Source organism: Pristis pectinata, chromosome 34 (genome assembly GCF_009764475.1).
Source record: "Pristis pectinata isolate sPriPec2 chromosome 34, sPriPec2.1.pri, whole genome shotgun sequence".
Taxonomy (NCBI): Eukaryota; Metazoa; Chordata; class Chondrichthyes; order Rhinopristiformes; family Pristidae; genus Pristis; species Pristis pectinata.
In genome coordinates, this window is record NC_067438.1 from 13,272,518 (window position 1) to 13,292,726 (window position 20,209).

At 49.5% G+C, this 20,209-nt stretch overlaps 1 protein-coding gene across 2 annotated transcripts; it reads right to left on the reverse strand.

The window, feature by feature from the left end:
- Positions 1-1,727: 1,727 nt before the first annotated feature.
- On the reverse strand, positions 1,728-18,530 carry LOC127586135 (RLA class I histocompatibility antigen, alpha chain 11/11-like). 2 transcript variants are annotated; one of them, XR_007958641.1, is made up of 7 exons: positions 18,080-18,530; positions 12,601-12,849; positions 11,054-11,314; positions 9,845-10,120; positions 4,021-4,133; positions 3,533-3,935; positions 1,747-2,104 (listed from the first exon to the last, which is right to left on the reverse strand). XR_007958641.1 is itself a non-coding variant. In XM_052043995.1 (6 exons), exons 1-5 carry the CDS (start codon positions 18,153-18,155, stop codon positions 4,057-4,059), a joined length of 939 nt encoding a protein of 312 aa, XP_051899955.1. In that variant the 5' UTR covers positions 18,156-18,530; the 3' UTR covers positions 1,728-3,935; positions 4,021-4,056. The 2 variants fall into 2 exon arrangements, 1 of the variants encoding a protein (XP_051899955.1); XM_052043995.1 differs by having other exon boundaries at positions 1,728-3,935.
- Between the last annotated feature and the right edge of the window lie 1,679 nt (positions 18,531-20,209).

Here is a 20,209-nt window from a genome sequence, read left to right on the forward strand (position 1 = left end):
TGGTAAATCTCAACGGAGAGTGGGGAGAGCATTTAAGGACTCGGGGCCCTGTTGGTTTTCAGGGGAACACAGAAACCAGGGACCCCAGTGAGTTTCAGGGGAACGTGGGTGCCGGGGCTCCGGTGGCGTCCAGGGAGAGAGGGAAACATTACCTGTGATCCAGATGCCGAAACATCAGATTATCAAAGTTTTACAGCGTACAGCCGCTCCCCGGGTTACAAACACTCAAGGCGTGGACACACACGAACGACCTTACTTACGAATTTTCAACTTTACGAAAAATTTCCGATGAATTTTTGAACAGTTTGTGAAACAAGTTAAGCTTCCCTGACTTCAGAGCAGAGCTTCACAGGCGAGTCTGAGAGGTGAACCAAGTGATTTGGAGTTAGCCTGTGCGGTCGGAGAGTGACCGTGCAGTTGGAGTCCGGAACTAGTGATATGAGCCGCGGTGCCAGCTGTTGGAAAGTGTGCATGGGGATGGATTCACCGGCTGCTGCGGGATCGCAGGCATCTTCTGCCAGGTGGGAACGGGGCATTTCCACGTGCCCATTCCCTATCTCCACCCTCGTCCACAACCATAATAACCGGGGGCTCGGTCCAGCAGAGTTGTGAGCCCTGAGCGGACTCCCTCACTCACTGAGTCAGTGAGGCCGGCTATTCCCGCGCCTGCTCGTTCCCCCGTCACGGCTGTTTGTTGACCTTCTCCCACACACGGTTCTCAGGAACAGAACCCTTTCGTGACCCGGGGTAACCTCTTTTTTTTGTAAAGAAATACACCGTAGGAACAGCAGCGTGCGAAGGCTGCATCTTCAGTGCTGGGTTATTAATGCACTGGGAGAGGACAACACCCGGAGTGCTGCATTGTTGGAGGCGCAGTGCTTGGAGTGTTGCATGCAGAGGCCAGTGGTGAGGGAGTGCTGCATTGTCAGTCCGTAACATTACGTGGCGGTACTGAGGAAACATTGCACCGATCAGAAGAGCAATACTGAGGCATAGCTCCACTGTAAAGGGAAATTCCAAGGAAGCAGTCAACAGGGGATACTGAGGGAACACTGCTGTGACGGAGGGGCAGTGCCAAGGGAGTACTACACAGTTGGAGGGAAGGTGCCTGTCTCCACCTTTGGGGGAATGGGACTGTTTCACATTCAGAAGTGAATCGTCTGAAGAAGCAGCATTGCCGAGGGAGCGCTGCAGCGTCAGAGGTGCAGTGCTGCGGAAGGATTGTGTCTTTGGAGTGCTGCACCGTCAGTGCAGAGGGAGCATTGCAGGAAACGTTGTGCCATTGCATGGGTGCCCCCTTGGACGGTTTGTGCCGAGCAAGGGTTGCATTGTCAGAGACTCGGTATTGAGGGAACGTTGCAGGATCAGAGTGCAATTCAGAGGGATTTCTACACCGTTGAAGGTGCTGTGTTTCGGAGGAGACATTAGACCAAAGCCCCCTCTGCCTCTGAGGTAGAGAAAATCCCAGGAGGATATTTGAAGAGCGGGAGAGCTGTCTCCATGGTCAGGTCAATGTTTCCCCTCACCTGAGAATCACCTCCTCTGGTCATTATTTCATTGCTCTGTGTGGGATCTTACTGTGCACAGATTGCATACCGCCTTTCCAACTTCACAACTTGCCTGCACGATTTACGGGTGGTAAAACACTTCCCGGATATCCCACGGAGTTGAAAGGGTTAAAGGCTCAGAGGGGCTGTATTTCTGACAAGAGTGACAAACATTGAGATCACAATGATAGAGAACATTTATTAATAGCGCTTGGTGATCTCACTTCAGGTTTCTTAACACGAAGGGGTCCCTGATCCCAGACACTCCCTGGATGGTACTCAGTGCCGGGATCACAAACGTTCCACCGTGACTCGCCAACACATGGAGGAGATATTGACTAACACAGGGGTGCCGTGTCCCGTTCCAGCATTCCTGGGATCAGGTGACAAGTCATTTAGCTACAAATCGCTGGTCGTTCTAAGCTGGACTGAGATTGCCCCAAACCTTCGGGATCTCCCACACCTGTAGAGGTCATCAGCATCGTCTGGGTGATGACCTGGTCCCAAAGGTGAAAGGTCAGTCTTGAGTACGCTCCTCGCCTTGCTCACAACCTGTCCTTCAGGCAAAGGGGCAGAGAGGGAAATCTTTACAACCCAGCAGTGCAAGACAGGCCCTCCTGCATGCAAGATTCTCTCCTTTGTATCAGGTCAAATACACATACAGCATGAAAACAGGCCCTTCGGCCCACCAAGTCCGTGCCAACCATTCACCACTCATTCATCCCAATCCCATTTTACTCCCCCCCGCCCCACAGCTTTCTCATCAACTCCCCTGAGATTCTCCCACTCACCTACACACACCAGGGGAAGCTTACGGTGGCCAATTTTTGGGATGAGGGAGGAAACCAGGAGCTCCCAAGCGGTCACAGGAAGAACGTGCAAACTCCACACCGGCAGTGCTGGAGGTCAGGACTGAACTTGGGTCACTGAAGCAGTGAGGCGGCAGTTCTACTTGCTTTCTTACTGTGTCTTCAGGTAACAAACAAATCACTGCTCCCTCTGTCCAGAGCCGTAATATCGACAAGGCAGTCACCTCTATCACTGCAGATTGCCCAGTACCATACAGTTCTGTGATACAACAGCATTACACATCATTGTATTAGATTTTAGAACATAGAACAGTACAGCACAGGAACAGGCCCTTCGGCCCACAATGTCCGTGCCGACCATGATGCCAAATTAAGCTAAACCTGTCTGCCTGCACATGATTCATATCCATCCATTCCCCGCACGTTCCTGTGTCTGTCTAAATGTCTTTAAACGCGACTATCAGGTCTGCTTCCACCACCACTACCCTGGGCAGCTCATTCAAGGCCCCCACCACTCTTGGTGTAAAAAGCTTTCCCCGAACATCTTCTTTAAACTTACCCCACTCACCTTTAATCTGTGCCCTCTGGTTTTTGTCATTTCTCTGCTGGGAAAGAAAGACTGACTATTCACACTCTCTGTGTCTCTCATCATCATATAAACCTCTATCAGGTCTCCCCTCAGCCTCCGACACTCCAGAGAAAACAACCCAAGTTTGTCCAACCTCACAACAGGGGAAGTAACCACATCTACACCATTGTCTGGTTCTCAGGGCAGGTAGTGTAGTGGTTAGCGTGACGCTATTACAGTGCCAGCGACAGGGTTCAATTCCGGCCTTTGTCTGTAAGGAGTTTGTACGTTCTTCCCGTGTCTGCGTGGGTTTCCTCTGGGTGCTCTGGTTTCCTCCCACATTCCAAAGATTCCAAAGATTAGAAGTTGTGCATGCTATGTTGGTGCCGACACTTGCGGCTGCCCCCTGAACACTCCAAGTAAAAAAAGATACATTTCACTGTGTGTTTTGATGTATATGTGATGAATAAAGATACCTTATCTTATCATATTTTATAATTCTACCTTATCCCCAAATTACCCCATTATAGAGTGGTTTTTGCTCATATTTTAAACTAAATGTTGTACCCTCCCAATCTCCCATTAAGGAAAGAATTCCTCTAGCGTACCTAATGTCCACAACAGGCATTCCCACTTCCAGAGAGGCACTTCCAATTGCCCAGTAAAACTTCCTGTGCTCTTTCCCATTAATGTGCCTTGGCCACAACCCTTCACAGAAAGGGTCTGACATACGGCATTGGCAGTGGAGTTAGGGTTGGGAGAGCAACTCATCTCAGGCAGGACCTTACGGATGAGAGGCTCAAAGTAAAACTTGAATCCTGAGTGAGATATGAGAAAACTTTAAAACATTGATAAACGGGAGTGCTGCAAAGCTGCAGAAGATTCATCCAACCGGTTACCACACCGGAGGCAACACTAAGCTCGCTGAGGTTTGCCGCCACGCATCACAAAACCAGGCAGAGTCTCCACCCCATGTTCAGAGCTGGACTTGAATTAGGACCAAACGCTCATCTGGAAAGGAGGAACGAGAAGAGATTGGATGTGCAATCCTGTCACGGCGAGCAGTGTCAGTGAAGGGATCTGCGTGTGTACCTACCTGCAATGACGCCTTGGCTCCCTCCTTGCTGCTCCCCTACACCGCTCCAATGACCATCGCCAGCACAGCCATCAGTCCCAGCATGGGACCAGCTCCACGGGGCTCCCCAACGCCTGCCCATCAAGTAAAGGTTGGTAAATTGGTTTATTATTGTCATATGCACCGAGGTACAGTAAAAACCTTGTTTTGCATGCCATCCATACAGATCATTTCATTATCACAGTGCATTGAGGTAGTATAAGGCGAAACAATAACAGAATGCAGAATAAAGTGTTACAGTTACAGAGAAAGTGCAGTGTAGGCAGACAATAAGTAGCAAGGCCATAACGAGATAGATTGTGAGGTCAAGAGTCCATCTTATCGTACTAGGGGACAGTTCAATAGTCTTATAACAGCGGGATAAAAGCCGTCTTTGAGCCTGGTGGTACGTGATTTCAGGCTTTTGTATCTTCTGCCCGATGAGAGGGGGAGGAAGAGAGAATATCTGGGGTGGGTGGGGTCTTTGATTATGTTGGCTGCTTTACCGAGGCAGCGAGAGGTGTAGATGGAGTCCACAGCCCACATTAGGTGAAATACAAAGATGCGATGGCACTGGAGAGGTTGTTGGGGAGATTCGCAAAGACTGGGTAATTTTGTCCCTGAGGAATAATTGGATAGTTTGTGGTTGTTTCTTAGGAACTCAGGAGGCCGAGGGGAGATTTGTAAAGTTATAAATGGCCAGGATGGAGTAGATAGGAAGCAGAGTGTTCCAAAACCTAGGAGACTGTGATCGAAGGTAATTGGTAGGATGAGAGGGGGTAAAGAAAGCTGAAGAAGGAATCTCCGGGTATCATAAGCAAATTGGGATGGTTTGTGATATGGTGTTGTGAGAAATCCACATGGCTGTTACGTGAAACTAACGACACTGACCCCTGCTGATCTGAGGACAGCATTGCTCCTCTGATCGGAAGTGATACTACTGTCAATCAAGGTGCGGCTCCACTACCCCTTAGGTGTGAAAGTACCTTTTGTCTCTGAACTTGCCTGACCACTCTGAACTTGCCTGACCATTTGCTGTGGCAGGTACCTTTGTTTTTGACCCCCAAACCATTGGCCTATTTAAATCACTCAGTGAGGCTCCACCCAGCCTCCCAGCACCATAAAAAGGGATGCAACCCCTAGCTCTTCCTCTTTCATGACGCCAGGAGTAGTGAGACAGCGCTGCAGAATTCACTGGTAAGGGGGCATCACGACGTGGTTTGGGAGCGCTTCACTCAGACTCCGGGCAGTGTTAGAGCCAATGCTGGTGTGGGTCAGGCATTGAAGTGTTATATCCTGGAGTTGTACATTGTTATTGTGTGCTTGTGTGTATCGGTGTGTGTGTGTGAGAGTGTATCTTATCCTAGTTGCGATCCTCTCTCGTGTTCACGGTCTCTTGCGTGTGTGTCAGTGAGTATCGGTTCCCATCCATTCTGTCCCCGCGTTTGCCTTTGTAATTAAACTAGTTTTGATATCCAAAGCTCGTGTCCAGAGTCCTTGATCCTTAAGGCCGAAAAGAACCATTTCACACAACATATGGTCAATATAGGTGCCAGACAAACAGGAGAAGGATCATGGGAAAATGAGCCAATAGTGGAGGTAGCTCAAAGGTGATGTTAGAAGAGCAGAGCAGGAAGTTGTTTAGATTTCATGGTGTAGCCAGCTGGAGCAGAGATGAACAAATGCAGGTTGGGATGCAGGCTGAGTGCAGGAGAGCTGATCAGAAGATAAGCAGAGTCACCACAGTAAACATGATCCTAAATTAGAGCACCCAGTTACAGAGAGGAGGGGGAAGTGGTTGCCAGGAAGATAGAGGCACATCCAGCAGAAATAAACGATGATTAAATACGACAAAGAGTGAATTACTGATGAATTATTGTGAAATTGCACAATCCACATGTAACTATTGTATTATACTATAGCATAAAGCGAACACTATAAATTGCTGGTAGGTTTTTGCATCAGTGGAGTGTCTTTGAGCTCTTACCCGAAGTGCTGTACAGTGCACAATGTAATATTTGATGCCCTGGGAGAACGTATTTTTTTCCTGAACCAATTATTGGCTAAACATGGTGTGACTGTTCAATACACCCTCGGTGTGTTGACATATAAAGATCCCCTTCCACACGAGAGTCACCTTATTGTGAATGTGATATTTGTTTCTAATCTTATGGCATGAATAGGAAATATCACATAGGGTATAAACAGAAAACGAAGTAAGTGCTCAGCAGATGCTGCCTGACCGGCTGAACATTTCCTGCATTTTCTGTTTTTACCTTTAGATGTTTGCAGGTTTTTTTTTATTTTCAAACGTCACATCGGTATGGGTTTGAGACAGTGACACTGACATACTCAAGTCCCAGCCATACACTCCTGTCGACACAAACAAGCTCTGCTGTATATGTCAGGATGTTCTCAGGGTAAGGTTGCTCCAGTATAACCACATCTGTGACTAATCGTGCCTATGTCATACTGCATGCCATCTGTCTCACCGTCCACTCTTGCTTAATATAACCTCCACATCTGGAATAAAAATAGCTTTCAACTTGCATCAGACAGGAAACACCAGTAAACTACAGTGATACAGGGTCGTTAAGCTGAAACATTAACTCTGTTTCTCGTCCCACAAATACAACCCTGGCCTGCAGGGTGCTTTTTATTTTAGATTTCCGTCATCTGCAGTTTGGTTTTTGGTTTTCAACTCTGATAGCGATCCCGCCACATGTGTAAGGAAGGGAAAGTGTTAACACCAGGGAGATACAAGGTGAACCAAACACATCTCAAACATCCAGAGTGAACTGTGGTACAATGGTAAAACTCAAAATCCTTTTGCTTCCAAACTTATCTGTTTTACTGCTTTGAGGAAAAGAAGGGAGATTGTTTTCTGTGTGAAATGAATTCTTATTTTAGTTGTACATTTGGCTGACAAGATGAGGAAGGTCAGTGCAGGGAACAAGAACATTCCATTGTACGGACTCACTCAGCATGTAAATGGTACCCTGCCCCTCCCCAGCCATGAAAGCCACAGTCCGAGGAGTAACAAGGAGAGTTTCTGTTTCCCAGTGAACATCCTCGTGTTTGTTCAGCTCAGGATTTCCCCTTTGCTATCAGGTTCCTGCTGTTTGTCCCAAGCACAAGGCTCTGGTTACTGAATACCAGCCCTTCCAACGCAGTCCAAACTAGATTCCTCCACACAATCCACAGCCCCGTGCCCATCCAATCCCACTTCCCTCTAAATTACTCTGAACTCCTCGTGCACACTCCAATAACTTTTTCCTTCCTCACTTGCCTCTGCGGAAGAGGCGTAATCTGCGGAACGTCACACAGTTGGGGGTGTGCAGTGGGCAGCGAAGAGCAAACATTACTCTGGATCTCAGTCAACACATCCCTCCCCAAGGAGTCACCAGGGACTGCAGATGCTGGAATCTGGAGCAACACACAAACCGCTGGAGGAACTCAGTGGGTCAGGCAGCATCTGTGGAGGGAAATGGATAGTCGACGTTCCAAGATGAAGGAACTCGACCCGAAATGTCAACTGTCCATTTCCTTCCACAGCCCTTCCTCTGGAGTATTTGTGGCACATCATTGGGTGTGGAACTGTGAGGAAGTTCAATGTCCCTCACCCTGAGCTGGGCATAAATAAAAAAATAACTTTTCAAACTAACATTTCTATTTTGGTTTCATTGACACTGCTTCATTTTTAAGCATCTTATTATTTTCTCTGGAAACTCCTCATTGACCAGATTGCCTCAGTGGAGACTTTGTACAGCTGAAGTTGTGCGTCTCGGAAACCTAGAATCACCAGCCCTATGTCAGTGTCTTTAAGATGTCGTCTTTTATTCTTATCCTATCCCTTATTTGATAAATCGGTTTATTATTGTCACATGTACCAGTGTACACTGAAAAACTTTGTTTTGCATGCTATCTGTACAGATCAAATGATTACAGCAGTGCACTGAATTAGTGAAAGGTGAAGCAATAACAGAATGCAGAATAAAGTGTTACAGTTACAGAGAAAGTGCAGTTCAGTTAATAAGGTGTAAGGCCGTATCAATGAAGGTTGTGAGGTCCAGAGACCATCTTATAGTACTATACTATTGTACTGGGCCCATCCAATAGTCCTATAACAGAGGGACAGAAGCTGTCCTTGAGCCTGGAGGTACGTGCTTTCAGGGTTTTGTATCTTCTGCCCAATGGGGGGGGGGGGGGAGAGAATGCCTGGGGTGGGTGGGATTTTATTTACTGGAGCCCAGGAGAATAAGGGGTGATCTTAAGGAAGGAGGGATGCCATTAAGCTGGAAAGGGTGCAGAGATGATTCACAAGGATGTTGCCAAAAATGGAAGTTTTGAGTCATAAGGAGAGACCGGATAGGCTGGTACTGTCTTCTCTGGAGTGGAGGAGGCTGAGGGGTGGCGTTAAAATCATGAGGGGCATAGAAAGAGTGAATGCACAGTCCTTTTTCCAGGGGTGGGTGATCAATGACTAGAGAGCATAGGTCTAAGGTGAAAGGGGAGAGCTTCAGAAGGAACCTGAGGGGCTACTTTTTCATCCAGAGGGTGGTCCGTATATGGGATGAGGTGCCGGAGGAAGTGGCTGAGGCAGGTACATTGACAACATTTGGAGAGGGACATGGATCGGAAAGGTTGAGAGGGATATAAGCCAAATGCCTGTAAATGGGACTTGCTTAGATGGGCACTGAGGTCAGAATGGACCAGTTGAGCTGAAGGGCCTGTTTTCATGCTGTGTGACTCTAGGAATATCAGTCACTCATCAACCAGGCAGTGACCATGTGACAGTCAGGCCTTGACCCACAATTCCATTTGCTTCTTAATTATTCTTTCTCTTGAGTGACTTTTGTATTTCTTTGACCCACAACACATAACTGCTTCCTGTGACAGGACAACTGGTAACCAGAGGGAACAGATTGGTAAAAGAACGTAGAAAATAATAACTTTCAAAAAGGAAATGGGATATGTTCTTGGAAGTAAGACATTTACAGAGGTGCGTGAGAGAGGAGTGGAGATACTTGATCAGGTCTCAAAGAGGTAGATAGGCTGGTGAAGAAAGCATACAGGATGCTGGCCCTCGTTAATCAGGACCGAGAATATAAGAGCAGGCAAGTAATGGTCCAGCTTTATAAAACATCGGGGAGACCACATCCGGAGTTTTGTGTACAGTTGTGGTCACCAGAAGATAGAAAAGATGCGACTGCACTGGAGAGGGTGCAGAGGAGATTCACCAGGATGTTGCCTGCGGTGGAGTGTTTCAGTGAGGAGAGAAGGGATAGGCTGGGTCTGTTTTCCCTGGAGGGGAGGAGGCTGAGGAGAGACCTGAGGGAGTTAGACAAAACTGTGAGGGGCGTAGACAGGAAACAAACACACAATGCTGGAAGAACGCAGCCAGTGCTGCAGTTGTATGCAGGCGGCTTCAGCTTTATTTGTTTTCTTTAACAGCAGGAAACTTTTCCCCACAGCAGAGGCGTCCATAGCTCAAGAGGATGATATAAGGTGAGCATTAAGAGGTTTACAGGGAATGTGGGAAGAATTGTTTCACCAAGGGGTGGTGGGAGTTGGGAACTCATTCTCTGAGGTGGTGGTGGAGGCAAAGACTCTCACAGCATTTTATCGGGACAAGCACTTGAATCACCGAGACAGAGAAAGCTACAGACCGAGTGCTGCTTAGAATAGATGGGTTCCAGAGGGTCAGCATGAGTAGGGTGGGCCGAAGGGCCTCATTCATTGCTGTAGGAGTCTATGAGCCACCACAGGCAGAATGAAGCAAGTTCTGTACCATACAGTGACCTACCTCCCTTCAGCATCAGTGTCTCTGGCAGGCTGCTGTGCTGGACCTGACAGGTATACATCTCCGGATTGTTGCCCTGCAGCTCAATGACAAGTTCCATCCAGTACATGTCGTTGTAGTTTGGTAGCACGGTCACCTTGTAGCCCTCGGAGACGACCTGTCCGTTCTTCAGCCAAGTGGCGTTGATGGCGCGAGGGTAGAAGGGAGTGATGATGCACAGGAGACTCTGGCCTTCAGTAGCTGTGGGCTTCCTTGTTAACACCTGAAGCTCTGGAGCAACTGGGGAAGAATGGTGAATAACATCACTAACTCAACACAGAGTGACGTTACCCTACCGTCACAGATGGAAATGACAGTGTCCAAGGTTGGCATTACACTCACTCTCCTCACTGCCTCAAACTGGAACCTGCCTCACCATGGCACTCACTATCCAATCACACTCACCAGCCGCAGGCCATGCAGACTACAGCCAATAATCTGACAGGCCTAGATCGAGGTTACAGGCACTGTTCCCAATCCAGGGGTCACTCAAAGTCCCAGATTGTTATTGTCCTCAAATTCCATGATGGAGCATCCCATCGTTGTCTAAACTTCAGCTCATTGGCCTGGTTCTGGAGATCCCTCAATGACCTGAATCATGAGATCCCTCATCATCCCAGATCAATAATTCCCTCAATGTCCTGGATTGGGAGCTCCCTTAGCATTTAGAGTTAGGAGAACCCTCACTGGGCTTGGGACGTCCATAACCGTCTTGTATCAGGAGTTCCCTCTCTGTCCTGGACCGGGAGATCCCACACGTTTGAGGACCAGCAGGTCCCTCATTGTCTCCGATCAGTTGGTCTCTCACCATCTTGGATGAGTAGATTCCCTCACCATCACAGATCAGGAGTTCTCTCATTGTCCCAGACTGGTATCTCCCTGACCAGCTCGGATTTGGAGATCCCTTACCATCACAGATCGGGGATCCCACGCCATCGCTGTTTGGGAGATATTCCACCTTCCCCTATCAGGAGAATCCACAATGTCCCGAATCGGAACATCCCTCACCTTCTCAGTTCAGGAAATCTCTCACCATCTTGGACTGGGACACCCCTCACCATCTCAGATTGGGAGATCCCTAACTGTCTCGGACTGAGAGATCCATCACCATGCCAGACCAGGAGTTCTCTCGCCGTCACACATGGAGGTTACGTACAGAGATGTTCTACTTGCCTTGCATTTCAAGTACCCCTTCAGCAAGCTGAAGAGCTCTCTGCAAATACTGACTGCAGCTGCTCTTCAGTTCAGCAGTGTAAATAGCACTGAGTAGGTTAAGCTGATCGTTGAACATTGCTAGCAAACCAGTGCCCGTACACTTCTCTTTGGCGATATTACAGCTGATCTCCCCAATATGTGGGATGTTGAACTTTAGAATCGCATTGAACATAATTCCAGATTGTGTGCAGCCCCAGATTCCCTGGATGTAGCTGATACCTGCAAAGGATCAACAGATTAATCCGCGTCAATGGCTGAGGTTTCCAATGCTTAGAACACAGACTTACCCAGGTAAGGTTCTGCAAAACACCTAAATGCTGCGTGCAGTGCGTGACCATGAGGTGTACAGAGCAATGGGCCACAGTGAGGGACCGTGTAAAGTCACAGCAGAGAGCATAGTGCAACAGTGTACTGTGTACAGCGTGTGTCAGTGTGTGGTACAAAGCACAGTGTCTGATGGCATCAGTAATCCAGGTGAGAAAGTGTGTGCGTGGCACAGAGGTTTATCTCTGGTGGGAGAGAAGTTTAGGGAGATTCAGCATATCATCAAAGTCTCTGACAAAGTTCTACAAACGTACAGAGGAAAGCATTCTGACTGGTTGCATCTGGGCACTCCAACGCACAGGAACGCAAGGGGCTACAGAGAGTGGTGGACTCAGCCAGTTCCATCAGATACATCTCTCCCACCAGTGAGGACATCTACAGGAGGCGATGTTTCAGGAAGGCGAAGTCCATCATCAGGGACCCCCACCATCCCGGCCATGCCCTCTTCTCGATGCTACCATCAAGCAGGAGGATCAGGAGCCTGAAGACTCATACCTCAAGGTTCAACAGCAGCTTGTTCCCCACTGCCATCAGGTTCTTGAACCCACCTGAAAAGCCTTAATACTACCTCAGACTGTATTTTTTCAATTTTGCACAAGTATCATTATGTTTGGTGTATTATTTTTCGCATATGTTCACGTTTTGCATAATTTATGCTAATTTAGCTTTATGTTAACTTATGTTTGTCCTCGTCTTGTAATCTACAGCGCTGGTTCTGCAAAAGGCTAATTTTCATGGCATTTGTATCTTGTGCATTTCTGCCGATGACAACAATAAACTTGAACTTTTGCAGAGTGCACGGTGCAGAGCAGATAGTCATGTTGAGACTGTCCAGTGGGCACTGCTGTGCCCACAGAGCAGAGAACACATTGAAGGTCCGTGCACTGTTCGTCAATATGTGGTACAGAGCAGGGGCTCACAGTGGGAGACTGTACAGTCAGCGCCAATGCGCGTCCACTGCAGAGTCACAGTGGAGGATCGTGACATCAACATGTTTTGTGTTGAGAACAGGAAGATGCAGTAAGTAAATATGTATTGAATGTGCAGCACAACACAGGGAGTCCCAGCAAGGAGTTACATCTGGGGAGCGTCATTGTGGCAGGTGACCAGGTAAGGGACATTGACACTGCAATTTAGCGTTAGCCTCAAAGGGTAGTGGAGTGGAAGTCAAGGACACATACTCAAGAACGAGCCGATTTGTTTCAGATGCATAGAGAGGAGCTGATGAAGCTTGTCTGTGATTTCTTTCTGCTCTTTTCGGTACTCAGCCGAGAGACCGTCTGCGATCCACTGATGACTGGTTTCTACTTCTTCGAGGGTGCTGTCGTAGTAGTCTATCTGCAGGTCGTCCAACATGCCGACCCTGGAGAAGTCTGGCAGGTCAGGAATGTTGACGGTTTGGAGGTAGAAATACATCAAGCTGTGGGAGCCTGAGCAAAAGAACAGAGAGAGAGAGTGTGAGAAAACGACCAAGGATCCCCACCATTTACAGGGCACAATTCCAGGAGTCCGATGGAACACTCTCCACTTGCCCGGATGAGTGCACAACCACACAGACACCATCCCGGATCAAGCAGCCCCCTGGTCTGGCTCCCCAGCACTAAAACAGACCTCGCTGCGTCGGCCCAAACAGTTACTCACACAGGCGACTCCAACAGAACGTCCCAATCCCCAGCACCGAGGAGGGCAGGAGCAGCAGTCACAGGCTCCCACTACAGGGTCTCCTCTCAGTGACAGACAAACATACTGCGGCGTGGTCCTTTACGATAGAGGGGAAGCCAAGGTTCAAGAAGAAGCGAGAGGTTTCAAAGGCAACTGTGTGGAAATTCTCATCGCCACGGCAAGTGTGACGGAGAAGGAGAACGGGGAAAAGTTCCGGAGTCCTGGAGAGGCAGAGTGGGAGGAAGAACAGTACAGATCGCCCTGGGAGTCTGTAGGTTTGTAAAGGACATTTGTGAGATCAGTGAGGGCCGGAAAGACCTGGCGATGCGCTGTGTGAGGATGAGAGCAGGCGAGGAATTGGCAGCAAGGACAATGACATTTTCGAGTTCGGTACGAGGGCAAGAAGCAGCCCCAATGCAGTCATCGATGTACCAGGAAAAGGGTTGAGTGAGGGAGCCCGAGTGGGGCTGAAACAAAAACTGCTCCAAGTATCAAAGTGCAGAAAGGGGTTTACCAGGATGCTGCCTGGATTAGAGGCCATGTTCTCTAAGGAGAGGTTGAACAAACTTGGGTTGTTTTCTCTGGAGCGGCGGAGGCTGAGGGGAGACCGGTTAGAAGTTTATAAGATTATGAGAGGCACAGATAGAGTAGACAGTCAGTATCTTTCTCCCAGGGTCGAAATGTGTAATACTAGAGGGCATGCACTTAAGGTGAGAGGAGGTAAGTTGAAAGGAGATGTGCAGGGCAAGTTTTTTTTTTCACACAGAGAGTGGTGGGGTGCCTGGAATGCACTGCCAGGGGTGTAGTGGAGGCAAATATGATAGAGGTATTTAAGAAGCTCTTAGATAGGCACATGAATGTGCAGAGTATGGAGGGATATGGACATTGAGTAGGCGGAAGGGATTAATTTAGTTAGGCATTTAAGTACTAGTTTAATATGTTTGGCTGTTCCTGTGCTGTATAGTTCTCTGTTCTATCCCAGAAAAAGACAGGCTTACCTTGGGCCCAGGTGAGTTCTCACAGCTACACCTTTGATCTGCAGAAAGTGTGTGGAATTGAAGGGGTTGTTGTTCAATGCTGAGGACGAGTGCAGCCAGGCGGATGTGTTGGCAGAGGGAAATCAAGGGCCTTTGTTTAAGGAAGATGCAGAGGGCCCTCAAAGTGTTCTGGTGAGGGATGGAGGTTTCGAGGGATTGGATGTCCATTGGTGAAAATGAGCCAGTTGGGAGCAGGGAACTGGCAACTGTTGAATATCATCCAATGGGTCACAGGTATAAGAGGGAAGGTGTTGGACTGCGCTGGTACTGTTAACATATGAAGAGCGTTTGATGTCACTGGGCCTGTACTAAGTGGAGTTCAGGAGGGTGAGGGGGGATCTCATTGCAACCTACCGGATACTGAAAGGTCTGCATAGAGTGGTTGTGGAGATATTTCCATTAGTAGGAAAGTGTTGGGCCCAAGGACACAGCCTCAGAATATAGGGACGTCCCTTTAGAACAGAGATGAGGAATTTCTTCAGCCATGCAGATAAGAAGCAAAAAAAAAAATGAAAGATGTAAGCTTTCAGCCTGAAGATACATGGCGTTCATTTAAGAAAGCTTGTATATAAATAATCTGAACTTCTAATAAAAACAGGGGAATGCAGGAACCACTCAGCAGATCAGGCAGCATCTGTGGAAAGAGAAATAGTTAATGTGAATCTGTGAAATTCGCTGTCACAGCGGGCGGTGGGAGCCAAGTCACTGGGAGCATACTTAAGGGAGCGATTGATAGGTTCTTGAGTGGTAAAAGGGGTTAAAGGTTATGGAGAAAAGACGGGAGAATGGGGTTGAAAGAAAACCCAGCCATGATTGAATGCAAACATTTGATGAGCTAAGTGGTTTCTTCCCCCGAGTCATAAGAAAGTACATGTGAAGATTGCACAATCTGAAATTACTATTTTTCAAACGCTGGTTTCATTTCCTTCTCTAGGAAGAGAATGCAGCTGGCTGGAGTCTGCCCAGCATTTCTGACTGCCCCACTAACGACAGCCCAAAGTGCAGTACGGACGACGATGTTTTCCATCAGCCCCTGTTCACAAAGCAATATCCCAGGGTGCTGCGTTGCTTGGTGCCCTGCTGTAAGTTTCTGAGTTGCTACATGGGATTCCCCAGCCACCCCTCCTCCGTTCTGGAGAGAAAGAAGAACAAAAGGAAGAGAAGGGAGAGAATGAGAGTCGAGGAAGAAGGGGCAGGAGGGAGTGGTCAGGATAGGCTTGATTCCGAAAAATGTATTCATTGAGTACCGAGGGAGTGTTGCACTGTGGAGTGTCTGCTCTGGGACTGCGGTATGGTCGGAGGGGTACTGAGGGAGTGCTGCACTGTCAGCTACTGTGAGTACCGCACTGTCAGTGGGACGGATGACAGGGGGACACACTGTGGTGGGGTAGGTCAAATGTTGTGGTGTACTGACGAAGGGGCAGTGCACAGTCAGTGAGTCAGTGAGGCACTGTCAGTGGGATGGTAGTGGGGGAGCGGTGCTCTGTCGGAACTGGGATGCAACGCACTGTCAGGGGGCAGTGCAGAGGAAACGTTGGACTGTTTAGTTTTTAAATTAGAAAAGTAAGTTTATTATATACTACGTACTACATCAAACTGGGACAGTAGGGCAAAGGGCAGCCAGGAGGTCCCTTCAAATAGGCAACTAAGGGCTGCACCCTCACACACCCCAGATGATACACGGTCTCTTGCAGCCCGCAGAACGCACGGTAGTGTAGCAGTTAGCGTAATGCTTTACATTGCCAGTGACCCGGGTTCAAATCCTGCCACTGTCTGTAAGGAGTTTGTACGTTCTCCCCGTGTCTGGGTGGGTTTCCTCTGGTTGCTCCGGTTTCCTCCCACATTCCAAAGACGTACAGGTTAGGAAGTTGTGGGCGTGCTATGTTGGCGCTGGAAGTGTGACGTCCCTTGCGGGCTGCCCCCCAGAACGCTCTAGGCAAAAGATGCATTTCACTGTGTGTTTTGATGTACATGTGACCAATAAAGAGATCTATCGTTCTCTCTCTAACCTTCCTCTCCTTTCTCTTCTCCTTCAATTCTGATGAAAGATCAAAATTAAACATTGTTTCCTTCTCCACAGATACAGCCCGACCTGCTGAATATTCCCAGCAGACAGACACAAGGGACGGCAGATGCTGGAATCTGGAGCAGCAAACAATCTGCTGGAGGAACTCAACGGGTCAGGCAGCGTCTGTGGAGGGGAACTGGAATAGTCGACGTCTCAGATGGAAACCCTGCATCAGGACTGCAGTGTTCCTCGCAGTCACAGGGAGAAAATGCAAACTCCACACAGACAGCACCAGGAATCAGGATCGAACCAGGGTCCTGGAGCTGTGAGGCAGCGGCTCTACTCGCTGAACCACTGTGCCATGCCGAAATGCTTCACAGCTTCAGTCCTTCCTTTAATATTTTGACATTCCCTGACCGGTCGCATCACGGCTTGGTACAGCAATTCCAACACACAGGAACGCAAGAAGCTGCGGGGAGTAGTGGACACAGCCCTCCCCACCATTGGCAGCATCTACAGGAGGCACTGCCTCAGGAAGGCGGCATCTGTCATCAAGGATCCCCACCATCCGGGCCATGCCCTCTTCTCACTGATATCGTCAGGCAGGAGGTACAAAAGTCTGACGTCCCACACCTCCAGATTCAGGAACAGCTATTTTCCTACAACTATCAGGTTCTTGAACCGACCTGCACAGCCCTAACCCTACCTCAGCAATGGGACGCCTCTTGAACTACCATGGACTTGTCTCCAATTGTGCTTTCATTTCTCCACGAATGCCTTGTTTTGCACAGTCTTTTTTCTTCATTGTCTTGTATAATTTATGCATAGTTTATATTCTGTGTGTTGTCTGTACCCATCTGCCTGTGATGCTGCTGCAAGCAAGTTTTTCATTGCACCTGTACCTCACAGTACTTGTGCACATGACAATAAATTCGACTTAACTTGACCTGAAATCACCCCGAACATCCTAAATTCCCGGCTATCTGAGACTAGTTTTGCCACAGTTTGTCTTTTTCTGGTTTTTGCTTCCATTTCTACTGCTTCCTTTTCATCTTATTTTCAGTAAGCAGCCAGTTTGGACACAGAACTCTCTCTCCCATAGTCTGCCGTCTGAAAACACACTGACCAGCGCACTACACCGGCACCTCGATGACCCACCGCTCATGTCCACTGTCAATTCCCTCCATTTCCTGCTCAATCATTTGCCCTGGGCTGTGTTAACCTGACAACTCTCCTGAGAGGGACTTTTTGAAAAGCCCCCCAGAAGTCCTTGTACATAACGTGCATCAACACCCTCCTAGTCTATCACCTCAGCGACCTCTTCAAAACTTTCAGCTAACTCCCCATACACTTTGCAAATAAAACACAGAAAGTGCTGGCAACGCTCAACAGCATCTGTGGAGAAAGAAACAGTTAACGTTTCAGATTCAGGGGCCTGAGTCAAAACTGGGAACAAGAGAAATCAAATTAGTTTTCGGCAGCAGAGAAGGTTACAAACTCAGACCGCGCAGAAACAGGCCATTCGGCCCACTATGCCCATGGCGACTACTGAGGCGGAAGGGGGAATGGGTAGAACAAAGGGCATTCCTCTGGTGGGGTGAAACAGACGGACCTGATGTGGCAGTTAAGGGGCAGTGAAGATCAGATTAATTGTCTTCATGCGGTGCCAGTGTTAGGAACGTTCCTGTTTGGCAACACGCACCAGTTCCCTCCCGCCGGTCGAACATTTTCAAGGATCATTTTATCCCGAGTTCATAGACTTCAGAAATTTCCCAACATCTTGGGCCACCCTTTGGATTTCCTCTCTCGCTTCTCTCGGTCCCGGGAGTGAGGCGGGGAAGGCTTCCAGTCTAACGGCGCCACGTCTGGGATCAGGTTGATCTTCAGCAGATCAGAGATGGGTTTTCCAAAGGCAACCCCCGACATTCCCCATCACCACCACCCTCGCCTTACCTGCCTGGCTTCCCGGGCCAGAGCAGAGAGACAACACGGTGAAAAGGAGTGATGCCGGTCCGTTCCAACTCTCCATCGCGATGATTCCTCGCACCTACTGAACCCCGGTCGTTGGTCAGTGAAGTGCTGAGGGCTGAGATCAGATTGACAGAGGCAGCTCGGGAGTGAACGGTGCCCTCTCCAGGGGGCAGCCAGTGAGAGACTGCTGTAACCGAGAATCCTTCTGCAGGAATCACCACTCCCTACTGCGCTGGAGTGTGGGGGTAGCGGAGAGTCTGTCTGTCACGGGATGTGCAGCCGGAGGGCTCAGAGCCAAACCACTTCCAGTCAGGGTGCAGGCGAGTGTGGAGAAACACGGGTTGCATCAAGACAGGGTGGCGCAAGCAGCAGGTCCCGGTGACTAATACATCGCTGGGCAGACTTCCAGAGTCCTCCCAGGAGCCCGACGGAAACTGATCACCACAAACCGTCTCCGTCCACTCGGTAAAACAACAAAACTGCTGGAGGAACTCAGCAGGTCAGGCAGCATCGGTGGAGGGAAATGGACAGTGGACATTTGGGGTCGAGACCCTTCACCTGGCTGGCTACTTTCCCTCTACTCTTTCACTCCAGGTGAAGGGTCTCGACCCGAAACTTCGGCTGTGCATTTCCCTCCGCAGATGCTGCCTGACCCGCTGAGTTCCTCCAGCAGTTTTGTGGTTTTGCTCCAGATTGCAGCATCTGCAGTCTCCTATGTATCCATCCACACAGCGCCCCTGTCCTGTCCTTCCCTCCCCGCGTCCCGTCCTTCCTTCACCGCGTCCCTTCCCTCCCTCCCCATGTCCCGCCGCTCCTGGACATCCGAGGACCGTCCCTCTGTCTGACACACTGCTGCACGCTGCTGCTCTGGTCCCGAATCCCCTCCGCTCCACACCTCCCTACTCCCCACCCGGCTCCCATCCACCCCTCCCCACCACACACCATTCCTGTGCACCTCACTCGGCCACATAGCACTGTCTCCCGCTCCCCCCGCTCTCTCTCCTTCTCTACCCCTGAGCTCTCTCCCTCTCCCCCATACTCCATCTCCCCGTCTGTTCTCTCCCATCTCCCACCTCCCCCACCCCATCCGCTCCTTCACACTCTCCTCATGCACTCTCTACCTCTGACCCCCTCCCCCCTGCTCTGCACTACCCCATGTACTCTCTTTCTCCCTGTGCTCTCTCTTTCTGTGCTCTCTCTCTCCCTATGCCCTCTCTCTCTCCCCCCCTCTCTCTCCCTGTGCCCTCTCTCTCCGTGCGCGCTCTCTCTCTCCCTGTGCTCTCTCTCTCTCTCCCTGTGCTCTCTCCCTATCCCGCCCCCATTTTCTCCCGTTCTCCCACTATAGGAAGGATGTGTAAGCACTGCAGAGGGTGCAGAGGAGATTCACCAGGAATGTTTGGGTTATGAGGAGAGACTGGAGAGGTTGGGTCCAGTCTCCCTGGAGCAGAGGAGGTTATGAGGTGACATGACTGAGGTATATACCGTAGTGCGGGGGATAGATGGAGTAGCCTGCAGGACGTTATTCCCCATATCAGAGGTAGATAATACTGAGGACATAGATTTGGGGTAAGAGAGTTAGAGGGGACCTTTCTCACCCAGAGAGCGGTGAGTACCTGGACACACTGCCGGAGGGAGTGGTGGAAGCAGAGTCAGTGACAGCACTGACGAAGTCTCCGTACAAACACGTGAATCGCCCAGGAATAGAAGGCTGAGGACCAAGTGCTGGAGGATGGGATTAACACGGATTGGTGCCCACTGGTTAGCATGGTCGTGGTGGGCCGAATGGCCTGATTCCCTGCCATACGCCTATGGCTCTCCCTCCACATCCTCCCCCACCCCTCCCCCCACCCCCAGGGTGCTCTCCCTTCACCACCCCTAGGGTGGTCACCCTCCAATTCTAGTTCCTCTCCCATTACCCTCCCCTGCCCACGTCTCTCCCACTTCCCCAGTGTGCCACCCTTCCCACCTTCACAGGGTCAAACCGCTTCCAGTACCCTGCCCCGTTTCGTTGGGGCGTTCCTTTTAAATTTCTCTTGATGAGATTTCAAGAATGTTACCCGTGTACAGTGGAGAGGCTGAAATGGTCGCTTCCAACTGGTCCTGTTTGAGCTC